At 49.8% G+C, this 14,491-nt stretch overlaps 1 protein-coding gene and 1 pseudogene across 2 annotated transcripts; one reads left to right on the forward strand and one right to left on the reverse strand.

Annotated features, from left to right (window-relative positions):
• Window positions 1-2,320: 2,320 nt before the first annotated feature.
• On the reverse strand, window positions 2,321-5,188 carry LOC310798422 (deubiquitinating protein VCPIP1 pseudogene; annotated as a pseudogene). Its single transcript has one exon. The product of its transcript is annotated as a deubiquitinating protein VCPIP1 pseudogene (transcript).
• Window positions 5,189-10,907: 5,719 nt separating this feature from the next.
• LOC310798423 (uncharacterized protein) lies at window positions 10,908-13,101 on the forward strand (the record flags this gene model as incomplete). The annotated part of the gene is made up of 2 exons (XM_083660972.1): window positions 10,908-11,202; window positions 12,233-13,101. The coding sequence occupies 2 exons, from the start codon at window positions 10,908-10,910 to the stop codon at window positions 13,099-13,101; spliced, it is 1,164 nt and encodes a 387-aa protein (XP_083517098.1).
• Between the last annotated feature and the right edge of the window lie 1,390 nt (window positions 13,102-14,491).

The raw sequence follows: 14,491 nt of genomic DNA on the forward strand, positions 1-14,491 counted from the left end.
TCATCACCTGTAGTGTTTGGATATGGTTTGCTTTCTAAAAGAAATATACAACATGCCACACACAATAAACTCATCTTTGGCTTTTTATTTCACATATCTCAGAACTGGGACCCCGCCTTCAATTCTCTTGTCAAAGTCTCAGACAAGCGTCCACGAATTCCATTTAAAATGGCGCCACTTTTTCATACATGTAGCAATCACAATAAAACAGTAGGCTATTTGCCTTAAAGACAATGTTGTTGTCTGTCGAAACGGGCTATTCGTGTTCTTGAATGTTGCTTTTCAATAACAATTGTTTTTTGTTATGGCCGTGCCTGTCTCGGCCTGTTCTTTCAATTGAAAATGGCCATTGTTGGTCTTCCACTTCCCAGCGGGGAAACAGCGCCCCCTCTCTGCTGTGGCTACCGCTGGAAACCGCTAAATTACACATCCGGAAGAACAGAAATGACATGCTCTGGCATGACCAAAACCCTAGCTATTGAAAACTACGCAACATTCAAGAACACAAATAGCCCGTTTCGATGGACAACATTGTCTTTAAACACTGTTTTATTGTGATTGCTACATGTAAGAAAATAGGGACATTTTAACTGGAGCCCACAGTGGAATTCACGGGTGCTTGTCTGAGACTCCAACGGGAGAATCGGCAGAGTTTCAGTTCTGAGGCTGCACATGTACTTGATGATGATGATGATGATGATGATTAGGCAGTTGCTACTAGAAATTGTGTGAACTGCGCACACTCAATTTATAGGGTGGGGACTTTAGAGACGATGCGCCATGGGCGCATTTTCTTTTGGTGGGGGGGTGACCAAACTCATGCCAACTCATGCGCTTAGCGCGCTTCAGGTGCCTGTGTCCCTGTGTCCCTGTGTCCCTGCAGTCTTCTTCTGTGTGCCTGTGTCCCTGCAGTCTTGTTCCTGCAGTCTTCTGTGTTCCTGCAGTCTTCCGTGTTCCGTCCTCTTGTGGTCTGGAAGTGGCTCAAGCTGGTTCATGTTGTTGTTGCAGGTTAACGCTTGGTTGGGCTGTGTTCAAGAGTCGTCCAATTTATAATCTCAGCAGGAAGGGAAGGATTTATGACATCATAGATGACATCAATTCAGTATTTTGTATTTTGTATTTATTTAGGGACAGTGCACATGAATCAACATCACTGTAAACGTGCCGTTGTTTATAGCCAAACGGCTATTTTTCAACTGTTGTCCCTTGCCATTAAAAATAACAAACACCAACAATAAACACACAAGCAAAACAAGAACAGGAGTAAATACAACAACATGAAGCGAGCCAGAGGAATATGGATCATGCCAGTTAAGACAATGTTAGGCAGACAGAACATGACAACATTAAAATCATGTTACAGAAGACAGGATCAAACCGGAGGGACACAATCTGACAAACTGTACACAGACAGGCAAGCAGATGACAGATATATAGAGATATTTGTGCCGGGTAATAAGTTCAGTCTGTAATAATCTATCACTGATTTACATTCACGTCTCTCTCTTGTAGTAGCGTACGTGACTCGCCGCCGCCTCTCCTGAAACTCGTATACAAACTTTTAAACTAACTTTTTTTTTTACTCTCAAGAGTTCCCGGAAGTAAGGTTCTGGATTAAGCAGCAAAATGGTCGGTTTGTGATGTACTTTGAAAGGGTCAGACGTTTAAAAATCAAACTGTACATTATCAGCTTTATTTTAACATTCAAAAGTAGTGCGAGCCTCCTTCCTGGCTGTTCATTGGCTACTGAGTCACACATTTTGGTCCTCCACTGACGCCACTCTCTTACTAGATTGCTCTGGTCATGCACTAAACACAGCCAATCACCATGAAGACCAAGACTCAAGATTCAAGATCCAAGATTTCTTTAATAGTCATTCTTATGCCTGCTGCAAAACCTGCTTGCAATCCCACGCACAAGGCTCTCAACCATGGGAAATCGTGCCTTTTGTGCACTGGGGCCACGCCTGTGGAATCTGCTCCCAGGATCCATCCGGGCCTCGGACTCCCTTGCAGCCTTCAAAAGCAGCCTAAAGACCCACCTTTTTCACGCTGCGTTCGACTAGGGCCTGTTTTTAAATTCCTCTACTTAAGTGTTTTTATTTTATTTATTTTTTATTGTTATTTTTATTCTGTGTACTTTCTCTTGTGAAGCACCTTGGGATGTCAGTTTTGATTTGAAAGTGTGCTATACAAATACAATTCATTATTATTATTATTATTATTATGCTTACTTCCATACATGAAAATGAAACAATGTTTCACTTTGGGACCCGCCCCCAGGCAGGCGGGCAGGCGGGGGGTGGGGGGTGGGTTTGGATCAGGAGTGGTCAATGGGCTCGCCGCTCTGCTCGGCCTCCTGGCTTTCCATCTCCTCGGCGATGTCTGACTGGTTGGGGGCGTCGCGGGACACGGTGGCTGTCAGGTCCACACCGCTGCTGTGCTGGTGCGTGATAGGCCAGTGCTCTGGAGGGGAGGAGTCCCCGGAACTGCCCAGTGAGTGACCTCTGCCCTTGAAAGCGGTGACACTCTGGAGCTGCTCCTTCTTGGGGACCACGCCTCCGCTGCCCAGGCACAGCGCAGCACCGCAGGACGGGCTGGCCTCACACCACCCCCTGGTGGTCGCCTGGGCCTTCAGCTCATCCCACATAGAGGACGCGCTGGAGGCCCGGGGGATCCTGGAAACCTGGGGTATAGAGCAGGGTATGGAGGGCGGGGCCTTGTCCTCCCCGGGGCCCCGCAGTATCTCCACCACCACCCGGTCGCGGTGCTGCAGCGCCACAGGCTCGTTCTCCTCTCCAGCCTTGGGAGGGAGGAGCTCTCTGAGCGGGTAGCCGTACCAGAGGCACTGCTGCGCGGGCGGCACAGACAAGTGGCTGGCGATGCTCCTCTGGAGGTCAGAGAAGGTCTGGGCCTGTAGAGTCAGCATGGCCTCCCTGCCGTCTCTCGTGGTCACACAGATCTTCTTCTCCTTATTGGATGAGGGCGAGGAGGCAGACTTGGTGGGCATGGCCGGAGAAAAGGAGGACGGCTTTTCAGGGGAAGCTGTCCGGGTGTGGCCTCTCTGTTCTTGCTTCTGCCGGTTGGTGCGTCTCCTCTGGCTAACGCAGGCCTGCTCACTGATTCTCTTCTGGAGGCTGCGCTCGGCGCGGCTCATGGTCAGCTCTTCTTTGTGAAGTGTCTTGGCTTTCTGACCCGTCAGGATGATCTTGGTCGGCACCGGTGGCGCTGTGGCATGCGGCGTCTCCGTGCCATCGGTGAACCTCTGGGCGTGAGTCCCATCGATGGACACCGGGTTGTACTCGTCGGGGCTCTTCTTGGCCGTGTGGTGCAGGATGGTGTTGACCACCTTCTGCACCAAGATCTCACTGCCGAACTCGCCCGGGAAGTGCTTGGTGACCAGCTTCATGGCCACGTCATACACGTTGCTGTTCAGAGCCACGTCGGCCTCGTACTGGAACCAGTAGACCGTCTCCCACACCATGCGCCCCCCCCACTCCAGCGGGATGGGGAACTCTTCAGGGAGGTTGTCATACTCTTTCCCTTTCCAGAAGTGCTTGAAGCCGCAGCCGCATTTCCCGCCCTGGCAGTGGGTGTTGGTTCGGTCTCCGTCCAGGTAGGCCACGGAGCCGTTGCCGTGGACATGCCGCGAGGTGGCGTGGCACCAGGTGCAGGTGGTGAGCGAGCGCTTGTAGTCTGGCAGTAGAACATCTCTGAGCGGGTCGTAGGAGTACACCAGGTTGTGGACCTGCTGTGGACCGCGGTATCTGTATTCCTTGCCGGGGGCTAGCTGGCCGTGCGCCAACTTGGTCCAGCTGTACAGTTTGCCGCCGGGGGCCAGCCACTCGTCCGGCATGTGCAGCTCGGACAGGGCGCCACAGGTCAGACACCGGCGCAGCCGGTTCTCCAGCACAGACTTCTTGGCGGCCTCCATCACCTCCTCGGGCTGCACGCCGATCACCCCGGTGCGCCGGTACACGTACTGGTGCACGTCGGCCACCAGTGAGGGGTGGATGCCATGCTTCTCCATGAACACCTCCTCCATGGCGTTGACCAGCCTCATCAGATACTTCTCCTGCAGGCTGCGCTCGCCGCCAATGATGCAGCTTCCATCCGCCTCCAGCGTGATGTACTTGGGGATGAGCTCCTGAGGCACGCCCCAGGCCTTGGGCAGCAGGCGCGCCGGCAGCTTGGGCAGCACTGTGTTCTTAATGCCCACAAGGGGGATGTAGTGGTTACGGCCAGAGCTGCTCCATGCAATGCAGATGGGCTTGTTCAGCTTCCCATCTTTCCCTTTGCACTGCTCCTCGGGCAGCAGCCTGGGCAGGAAGGTGGCAGAGTAATCCCCGGAGCTCCTCATCCCACTCAGGGAGTCCAGCAGTATGATTGGTCGGTGCAGCACATTGGCCAGGCCGAAGATGTGGATGTTCCTCAGACCGTGCGGGACGCCTTCAGGAGGGACGAACAGAGGGTCGCACTCATTGATGATGTCCTCCCATTCAGCCACGTCGATGAAATCCTGAAAGAGGGCCTTGTACTGGTCCAGGTTCAGTTTGAAGTTCTGTTTCAGGTTTTCCCTCAGCGGGTGCCAGAACAGCTCGCGGCCCACCAGCGCCCGCGACACGGCATGCACCAGGCAGTGTCCATCTCCGTCCACGTGAACGGGGATCAGGCATTGTGTGTCAGCGTTGAACTTCTTCACCTCCTCCAGGGTGTCGTGGAGGTAGGTCAGGCTGCCCGAGCGGTCCTTCCCATAGCCCACGGTGGACACATGCTCCGGCTCGATGAGGAACGCCCGGTCCTCGAGCAGCGAGCAGTCGAGCATCTGACCTTGGTTCATGTCTTTCAGCAGCTTGGCTTTGCCCGTCTGTCTGTCCATGCCATACCGGGTCAGCACCGGAGACAGCAGCTTGCAGTGGTAGTTAGAAAGTCCCATCACCTTCACCAGTTCCGTCCCTTTCTTCGGGGCTCCGGTGACTCCCAGCAGGACGTTTCTCAGCAGGTTGTGAAGCACCAGAGATGGGTCGGTTACCTCCTCCACGCACTGTAGGCTGCTCTGCTCGTGGTGCTGGCCGCAGGCGTTGCACTCTATGCTTACGGAGCCCGGCGGGAAGAAGAGGCGGGTCCGGCATGCAGCGTCCGGACAGCTCCCACACAGAACCCGCCGCGAGTTCTTCCGCAACGACATGATGGCTCACACACCTTCAAAGCCTGAGCAGGTTGAAAAGCTGGTTCTGGTTTAACCGACACACTGTCGGTTAAAGCATGATACAACGGTCCACAACTCACTAACTAACCAATCACAACTCACTAACTAACCAATCACAACTCACTAACTAACCGATCATTAGTTAAAGCATGCTAGAAGCCTATACAGGCGGGCTATCACAGGTTAACATTAGGCCTAGCTGTTTAGGAGAACTGAAGACATCACAATTGCTTGAGTGACATCACTGATGATATCACAATTGCTCAAGTGACATCACTAATGACATCACTGATGACATCACTGGTGACGTCACAATTGGTTCAGGTGACATTACTGGTGACATCACTGAAATTCCTCAAGTGACATCATTGGTGACATCACAATTGCTTGAGTGACATCACTGGTGACATCACTGATAACATCACAACTCCTCGAATGACAGCTTTGTTCACACAGCCCTTCTAACACACTTCATATAGCTGTTCCCACTGTCAATCACACTGTGTGGTGGAGCCTCTTCCCACACATCACCTGTCAATCAGTGTGGGCGGAGCCTATCAGTGTAGGCAAGTGATGTCATCAATGATGATGTCATCAGTGGTGTCACTGTGAAGGTGTAAAATACGCATAGTATGACGATTGTGGAGGGCCACAGATGCATCGTCAGTGATGTCATAAAGCACTGACGGCGTGTCTTGCCGGACAGACACTGCTATCCAGTAATACGGCAGGACAGGTGCAGGACAGGTGCGGGGTTCCGCAGTGCACAATAACATGGTGCGCTTTCTAGTAGGAGTGAGAAGTGAGAAGAGAATGCAACACAACTTTATCCACTACACACAGAAACTGTATCTCTCAAAAGTTCACAAACAACTCCCCCCCCCCCCACAGAGCACAGAGATCTCTTTGAATTGAAATGCTCCCCCTCAGCAAGAGTCTGAGGTCTGAAGACCAAACCCTCTCACCACAAAAGCAGCTTCTTCCCATCATACATCATTTTATAGCAGCATCTGGACTACAGTTGTTACATTAAAGTATTATAACTGCAGTCAAGCCAGCCCACACCTCGGAAAGCTCAGTCATTCTAGCCCACACTCTAGCCCACACTTGTTTTGTGGTGCGTGTATATACTAGGCATTACGGTAAAAGCATGCGCGAACTGATTTCAAAATAAAAGCGCACTCCCAGAACAAATCTATACTAATTAAATGTTCTAATTTTTACATATTATAATTACAATTGCACGCTATGAGAGTTGATGTACAATTTCAAAGTAAAAGCCTACTTTTTTTTTCTTTTCACTGTTTTCTGAACATTCAAATGGATAGTTCAAGGAAACTGCCTGTTATTAAAAAATAATTATACTTCAGACTGATAGTATTCAACCCCAGGGTGTCATCCAGACAATTTCATAACAATCTGATGTAGCATTTCACAATAAAAGCCTTCTAAATATTGATTTTTCACTGCATTACATGTACATTTGGAGGAATACTGATAGAAAACTACCTGTTATTATTGAACAATTCCACTTCAGACTCATAGTACCTCACCCCGGGGGTTCACCCAGAAACTTTCAGAGCAAACTCATGTAGCATTTCAGAATAAAAGCCTTCTAACTATTCATATTTCACTGCATCACATGTACATTTGGAGGAATATTGATAGAAAACTACCTGTTATTATTGAACAATTCCACTTCAGACTCATAGTACCTCACCCCGGGGGTTCACCCAGAAACTTTCAGAGCAAACTGATGTAGCATTTCAGAATAAAAGCCTTCTAACTATTCATATTTCACTGCATCACATGTACATTTGGAGGAATATTGATAGAAAACTACCTGTTATTATTGAACCATTCCACTTCAGACTCATAGTACTCCACCCCGGGGGGTCACCCAGAAAATTTCATAACAATCTGATGTAGCATTTCAGAATAAAAGCCTTCTAACTATTCATATTTCACTGCATCACATGTACATTTGGAGGAATATTGATAGAAAACTACCTGTTATTATTGAACCATTCCACTTCAGACTCATACTACTCCACCCCGGGGGGTCACCCAGAAAATTTCATAACAATCTGATGTAGCATTTCAGAATAAAAGCCTATTGATTTTTCACTGCATTACATGTACATTTGAAGGAATATTGATAGAAAACTACCTGTTATTATTGAACCATTCCACTTCACACTCATAGTACTACACCCCGGGGCGTCACTCAGAAAATTTTAGAGCAAACTGATGTAGCATTTCAGAATAAAAGCCTTCTAACTATTCATATTTCACTGCATCACATGTACATTTGGAGGAATATTGATAGAAAACTACCTGTTATTATTGAACAATTCCACTTCACACTCATAGTACTCCACCCCGGGGCGTCAGAGGCCCGCCGCACCCCATTACGCAGAGTACGCAGACTGCGTAGGGCATCATGTGACTAAGGGCACCAAAAAAAAAAAAAAAAAAAAAAAAAAAAAAAAAAAAAAAATTTGGTGCACTCAGTCAGGCCACTCACTGAACAGCAGGCCAGGCGCTGCCTACTGGTTTACTAGTGTATTTATTATATTTTTATTCAGGGTTAAAGTGGGTGCATCTCATTGTAAAATTGGACTCGGCCCAAATTGGGCTTCAAACGGCCCAAATCTGTCTTCAACCGGCCCAAATCTGGCTTCAACTGGCCCAAATCTGGCTTCAAACGACCCAAATCGGGCTTCAAACGGCCCAAATCTGGCTTCAAACGGCCCAAATCTGGCTTCAAACGGTCCAAATTGGGCTTCAAACGGCCCAAATTGGGCTTCAAACAGCCCAAATTTTTCGCCGCCGCCCTTCGGACACCGGCACGCACGCCGGCCCGTATCGGCCTGGCCTGCTTGGTATCTAATGCCCGGCCTGAATTATGGTCCCAGTCCGCCCCTGCTTGCATGTACAGTTTAACAATCGCTTGTTTGCTGACATGTACAGTAATTCTAACAATTTGTAACGAAGTAGGTATTCGTCCAAGGAACTGGAGACTTGAAGTTGGTACAGGCTCTTTATTCTTGTCTTCACAATACACGCTCCTAGCAGCTAGCTTCGCTGCTAGCTCTAAACCACCCGGTCAGCTCGCCCACCCTGGCCTGACTGCTCCTAGCAGCTAGCTTCACAACGCTAGCTCTAGACGCAACAACCGGTCTGCTCGCCGCATGGCACTGACTGGCTTCCGCCCCGGCCGCTGGTCACATATATCCCCTTCCCCCTAGGAACACACCCACACACATCAGTTCCTAGCTGCGATCCAGACACTTAGGTTGCACATCACATTACACGTCAAACCCCGGATCGCTACATTATCCCCTCTCGACATAGCCAGCTCCCACGCTGGCACCCACAACCCACACATATCCCCCTGTACCAAAACACACCAACCCCATAACATTTTTCCCCCGTCACCACATCAAATTCTAATTCCCACAAACAATTCCTTCTTTCTTCCCAACACCCCCGTCATAATGTCCAGTTTGCATCAGGTACTCCGTAATGTCTAGTTTTCCATTAGGTACCCCCATAATGTCTAGTTTCCCATTAGGCACTCCAAAATGTCTAGTTTTTCATTATTGCCTTTCTTTTTCACACATTTCAATTCAACCCACATTTCCCTTAGCTTTTCTTTTTTAAACCCCATTTCCATCCCCCCTTTTCCCAGCTTCACCAATTCCCCTGAAGCACTCTTTTCGGTCCCCCCTTTTTGTTTGTTCCAATAGCAAATGCACGAACGAGCACCGGATCGACATCCTCGTCCTCCGGTCTCCACTCGCGCCCGTCGACTCTCCAGCTGACCCTGGCGTCGTCCTCCCGGCCTCGCACTCGCTCGTCCTCCCGTCCCGCTCCCCCAGGGGGCGGCGTGTTGAGGACAGCAGGGCGGACACCATCGGCGTCGATCTCCGCCTCGACTTTCTGCAGTGCAGCCGTGGGGGTTGTGTAGCGGCATGGTTGGGCCGGCTCCTCCAGCGTTGACCCCTCTCGCTCCCCCGGGGACACGAGCGCCGCTCCCCCGACTGTAACAGCATTGCAGGTGATGTCGCTCACTTCCCTCTGGCTGTTCAAAACGATCCCCGCTCCAGAGCAGCTAGCCTGGGCCGGCTCAACAGTCACTCTCCTGCCCAGCACAATCGGCTCTGTACTGCCCCGTTGCTCCGCTGCTTGTAGCTCAGGCTGCTCCCCTGGCTGTGTGTCTCTTCCAGCGTTCGCACTCTTAGTGCAGTCTCTAGCTAAATGTTCAGGCGACTGGCAAGCCCAACAAAGCCTCACCTGTCTGCCGCCTGCACGTCTCTCTTCTCCCGCTGTCCCCCGATCTCCGACAGCCTTTGGACACTCTCTGGCTAAATGTCCAGTCTCGCTACATGTCCAGCAGGCTCCCTGCTGTCCATGTCGTTGTCCCGCATACCCGGTCCGTCTCCCGGAACCGCATCGGCACCACCTCGCCACGTGGCCCGGCTCTCTGCAGGTCCAACACAGTCTCTTTCGTGGCTCTTCCGGCCGCTCTCCCCGCTGCATTACCTCCGCGCTCATCAAGTCCACCCGCTGCATGACTTCTCGCAGCGCCCGCATCACCTCCACTGCCCAGGCAGGAGTCTCTTGCACCAGCCGTCCGACCTCTCTCAACACACGGGCCTCCATGCCCGCCAGCATCGAGCTGATCCCCGCCGTCAGCTCTCCTTTCCTCCCGTTCACCGATGGCCATTCTCCGGAGATACTTGATTCTCCGCGCACCATCGCACGTGGTTGCAGCTAGCAGTTAGCAGTTAGCACCCCTGGTAGCTAACTTACTAGCGCCAGTTTGTAGAGCCAAAAAGCCGCACCACCCGTCTCTTTTGCCGTTCCTTCTCACCCTCTCCCCTCTCGGCCGAATCAGAGGCGTTACCGCTTTACTGTCTGGCACCAATGTAACGAAGTAGGTATTCGTCCAAGGAACTGGAGACTTGAAGTTGGTACAGGCTCTTTATTCTTGTCTTCACAATACACGCTCCTAGCAGCTAGCTTCGCTGCTAGCTCTAAACCACCCGGTCAGCTCGCCCACCCTGGCCTGACTGCTCCTAGCAGCTAGCTTCACAACGCTAGCTCTAGACGCAACAACCGGTCTGCTCGCCGCATGGCACTGACTGGCTTCCGCCCCGGCCGCTGGTCACATATATCCCCTTCCCCCTAGGAACACACCCACACACATCAGTTCCTAGCTGCGATCCAGACACTTAGGTTGCACATCACATTACACGTCAAACCCCGGATCGCTACAAATTGTTTGTTTGCCACATGTAATGTAATGTGAGATACACTAGTATCGTTCATAATTAATGAATTTGCAGTCTTTCGTTTGACAGTTATTGAAAGTTTTGCGGGGGGGGGGGGGGGGGGGCACCACAAAACAATTACGCTTAGGGCACCCAAATGGCCAGCAGCGGCCCTGAGTGTATTATAGCTGCTTCTCCTAACATAACTTTTTACTCTATTATATTACTCTTGTACATTGTGCACCGCTTGGACTATATTGTATTGGACTGCACTAGCAATTATAGACGAAGAGAGAAGAGAAGAGAAGAGAAGAGAACAGAACAGAACAGAACAGAACAGAACAGAACAGAACAGAACAGAACAGAAGCTGTTTGGTTCCCCGCCCACGAGGTGGCGCTGTGGCTCTGAGAGCTCGCTCATGTTGCCGGCGTGTCCTTACTTCCGGGTGAGCAGATGTAAACAGAAGGACGTTCTTCTCTTCTGGAAACAGCTGCAGCAGCAGGAGACCGACCTGAGACAGGCAGACATGACTAAACTGGAGCTGTTGAACGTGTTCCTGAACGACAGACTGACGGCGGCCGCCGCGGACATCTTCAGAGCGGTGAAAGAGACGGTGGTGGAGTACCAGAGTGAGATCCTCCGCTCCAAAGAGGAGAACGAGCGGCTCCAACGGCTCCTCAATGTCGCCGTCCAGCGCCTGCTACTACAGTCAGGTAAAGAAACGGCGACTACTAGCTATCTCATCACTTTCTGTCCAGCTTGTTCTGACTGACATGGGCTAGCTCACACAACAGTTGTTATAGCATTGTTGTGTTGTTACACTGTGTATAGTCCGAATCCCCACGAGCTAGCTAGCCCCCATTCCTGCCGTTCACTCGCATAGAAACGACGTCAGGCCGCGAAATCCTTTCAAAATTACGACAGTTTAATGTCGCCTTGCTTATCGGGTAGAGAGGGTACATATCTGACATAACATGACTTGAAGACCTTTCCCCTCAGTCGTCGGTGTGGTTCTCAAACCTTTTCACGTCCAAGAACCTAAACAGACACCAATTTAGACCACGGACCAATTTAGATTATTTTGTCCCAGGGTCCCACATGTGATACGATGTTTGCTTGTAGATGTTTTATTACAGAAGCCAGGTGTATGAAACCCATGACCAAAATACTGTTACATGATGGATGGATGGAATTATAGTGAAAATAAATCACTCTACTTGTAACCCCAATCAAGGACCGCTGGGGGGTCTCCGAACCCCACTTTGAGAACCACTGTAATAGATTTGGTGCATAGACCCACTAAGCAGCACTTTATTTAAATAAAATCTAAACTTTGGGAACTGTTTCACACTGTTTAATTAGCATGTTAGTGGAAGAGGACTGGTAAGTAATTCTAAAAATGTAGCTCAATGATATTGAAATAACTGCTGTTTCATTTGGAGGGTTATATGCCAGCTTTACCAGTAGAACCTGTTGATTAAGAAAATGCCTTCTAGAATGTACCGGTATGTATGTTCTCTGATAAACAACGGCAACATTAAATTGCCCGATTTTTGAATGGAGTTTGAGTGAGACTGAGAACAGACTATTATTGGGGGTAGGATTGAGCAGAAGACTTTGACACAAGTGGTTTTGACAGAAACTGATATATTGTCATCGTCATATCAGGCATTGAAAAGTCACAGTGTATCTTAGTGCAAATGCTGTACACTTCACATGACTGTGATATTTGTAACCTTTCAGAACCTCATTCTATCCAACCCCAAGAAGACGGTCAGCCTTGTGAGCCTGAATGGAGAGCCAACGTGGAGCCGCCGCTGCAAATTAAAGAGGAGCTCGAATTCATTGACATTCAAAAGGATCTTCTTCCACATGAAGGAAGAACCTCCGTTTCACTCGCGGAGGGAAACGGTGCTCAGGATGCACCACCACAGAAGTCACCGCAGAGGTCACAGCTTCCACCCATCCAAACGATGTGTAACAGAGCGAGTGTCTCCCCTCCTCCAATAGCATCCAAGGACATCAAGACTGAAAGCGGGGGAGTAGACAGCAGGACATACCACCCAACCGACGGCTTACCGTCCTCGCTGACTGTTTATTCGCATTTATTCACCGCTCAAGTTGACTCTCGTGCCGACGCGGCTCGCGGCGGCGACAGGATCCAGAAAAGACAACAACAACAACATCCCCCGGGAGCCGAGGGACAGCAGGCGAAGGGATCAGCCCGCTCCAACGGAAAGCAGAACGCGGCGCACCTGCTGCGCATCAAGAGCGCCAGGTCGCTGAAGCCGCCCCCGCCGCGGCCCTCCTCGCACCAGGCGCAGAAGTGGCACTGCTGCAAAGAGTGTGGGAAGGGCTTCAGCTTCGCCTGCCAGCTGGAGGTGCACATGCGCTGGCACACCAAGGAGAAACCCTACAGCTGCGCCGTGTGCCGGAAGAGCTTCACCACGGTCAGCATGCTCAAGAGGCACCACCGCATTCACACCGGGGAGAAGCCGTTCCGCTGCCACGTGTGCGGCAAGTGTTTCAACCAGTCGGCCCACCTCAACACCCACTTCAGGCTCCACACCGGAGACAGGGCCTGCTGGAGCCAAGCGCCACACTCCAAGTGAAGGAGAGCGGTGGAGATGCTCTGACCTCTGACCAAGCAGCCAAGACCTTCTGTAAAGACTTTCAGGTTCAAACAGTGTATCATGATTGTGTGTTTTTGTGCGTCTTAGTGTTTGTGGTGAAATAAAGGGTGGTGTGTGTACAGCAATGTGTAGCACAGTGCTGTTCTCTTCATTTGCCATCAAAATATAGGTGTGGACATATTGACATCATGGGCAGTTCAGCTGATATAATAAGGGAAAACCAATCTGGTGGAAATGGCAGAAGGAAAAATGAGCACTAAAGCCAATTTATGCAATTTTACCAAACATTAACACGGGCGCTCACTTGTTGAATTTGACGATTAAAATACACAAAGTACTGGTAATTTGTTTAAAACAGTATTTCTACTTTTTATTTTACTTCCACTTTCATTTTGAATGCTAGACCGCTAAGCCAGAAGTCTTGTTTCTTCTCATTCGAGCTAGTGTTATCTATTAAGGTCAAGGGGTGTGACACATGCGACGCTGGAGTGATGATTTCAGCTAATGGTGTTGCTCTTTTTAAGTCCCTGTGGGATCTGTTGGCTTCAAGACACTTGTGCTGTGCCTGTGAGAACTGCATGGAGACGTGTTATGGTTATTTTCCGTTATTTTCTTAAGACTGAACAGTCAGACGGCTCTCCTCCTGCAACTTGAGTTGTTTTGGACAAAGCTGCAATGTACACACACAGCTTATAGATAGCCCAGGTAGGCCCCTAGCCCACACACACACACACACACACACACACACACACACACACACACACACACACACACAAACAAACGCGCACACACACACACAGGCATCCACAGCAAAATAAGGAGAAGACGTCAATGAGTGATAGATATGAACATGTTTGGTGTTCTTCCCTGGGTACAACAGTGACAGATAAAGACATTAACATGTTTGGATGCAGTGTTCTAAATGGTGACAGTTACATTGCTGAGGCAGGCACTAGGACAGTACATGACAGATTAGACTTAGAGCTTCTGTGAGCTCAGAGGCTGGGCAGGATTAGAGCACATTGAGAAGAGCACGGTTGTTGTAGTTTTACAGTCTATGAGTGAATCTGTTCAATACTTACATTTCACAACAGCTACAGATCAAAGATGAGCGAGGGGAACAAGAGGATGTAGGCTGGGTCAGACTCAGAAGGAGAACCTAGAAAAACCAGGAAACAGAACTGTCAGACCCCTTTCTAAAATTGTGTCGGGGGGTCGACACAACACCTGTTTTTGTTCATAATAAAATTAGCATTATTCGTGGTAAATTGACCCACTCTAACTCTCTGTGGCCTTATAAAGCAACACTTTTTCTTTTTGCTAATGTGTATTTCTTCAAAACAGGATAAGTAAGATCTATGCTCCTCAC

Source organism: Poromitra crassiceps (genome assembly GCF_964638095.1).
Source record: "Poromitra crassiceps genome assembly, chromosome: 25".
Lineage (NCBI taxonomy): Eukaryota > Metazoa > Chordata > Actinopteri > Beryciformes > Melamphaidae > Poromitra > Poromitra crassiceps.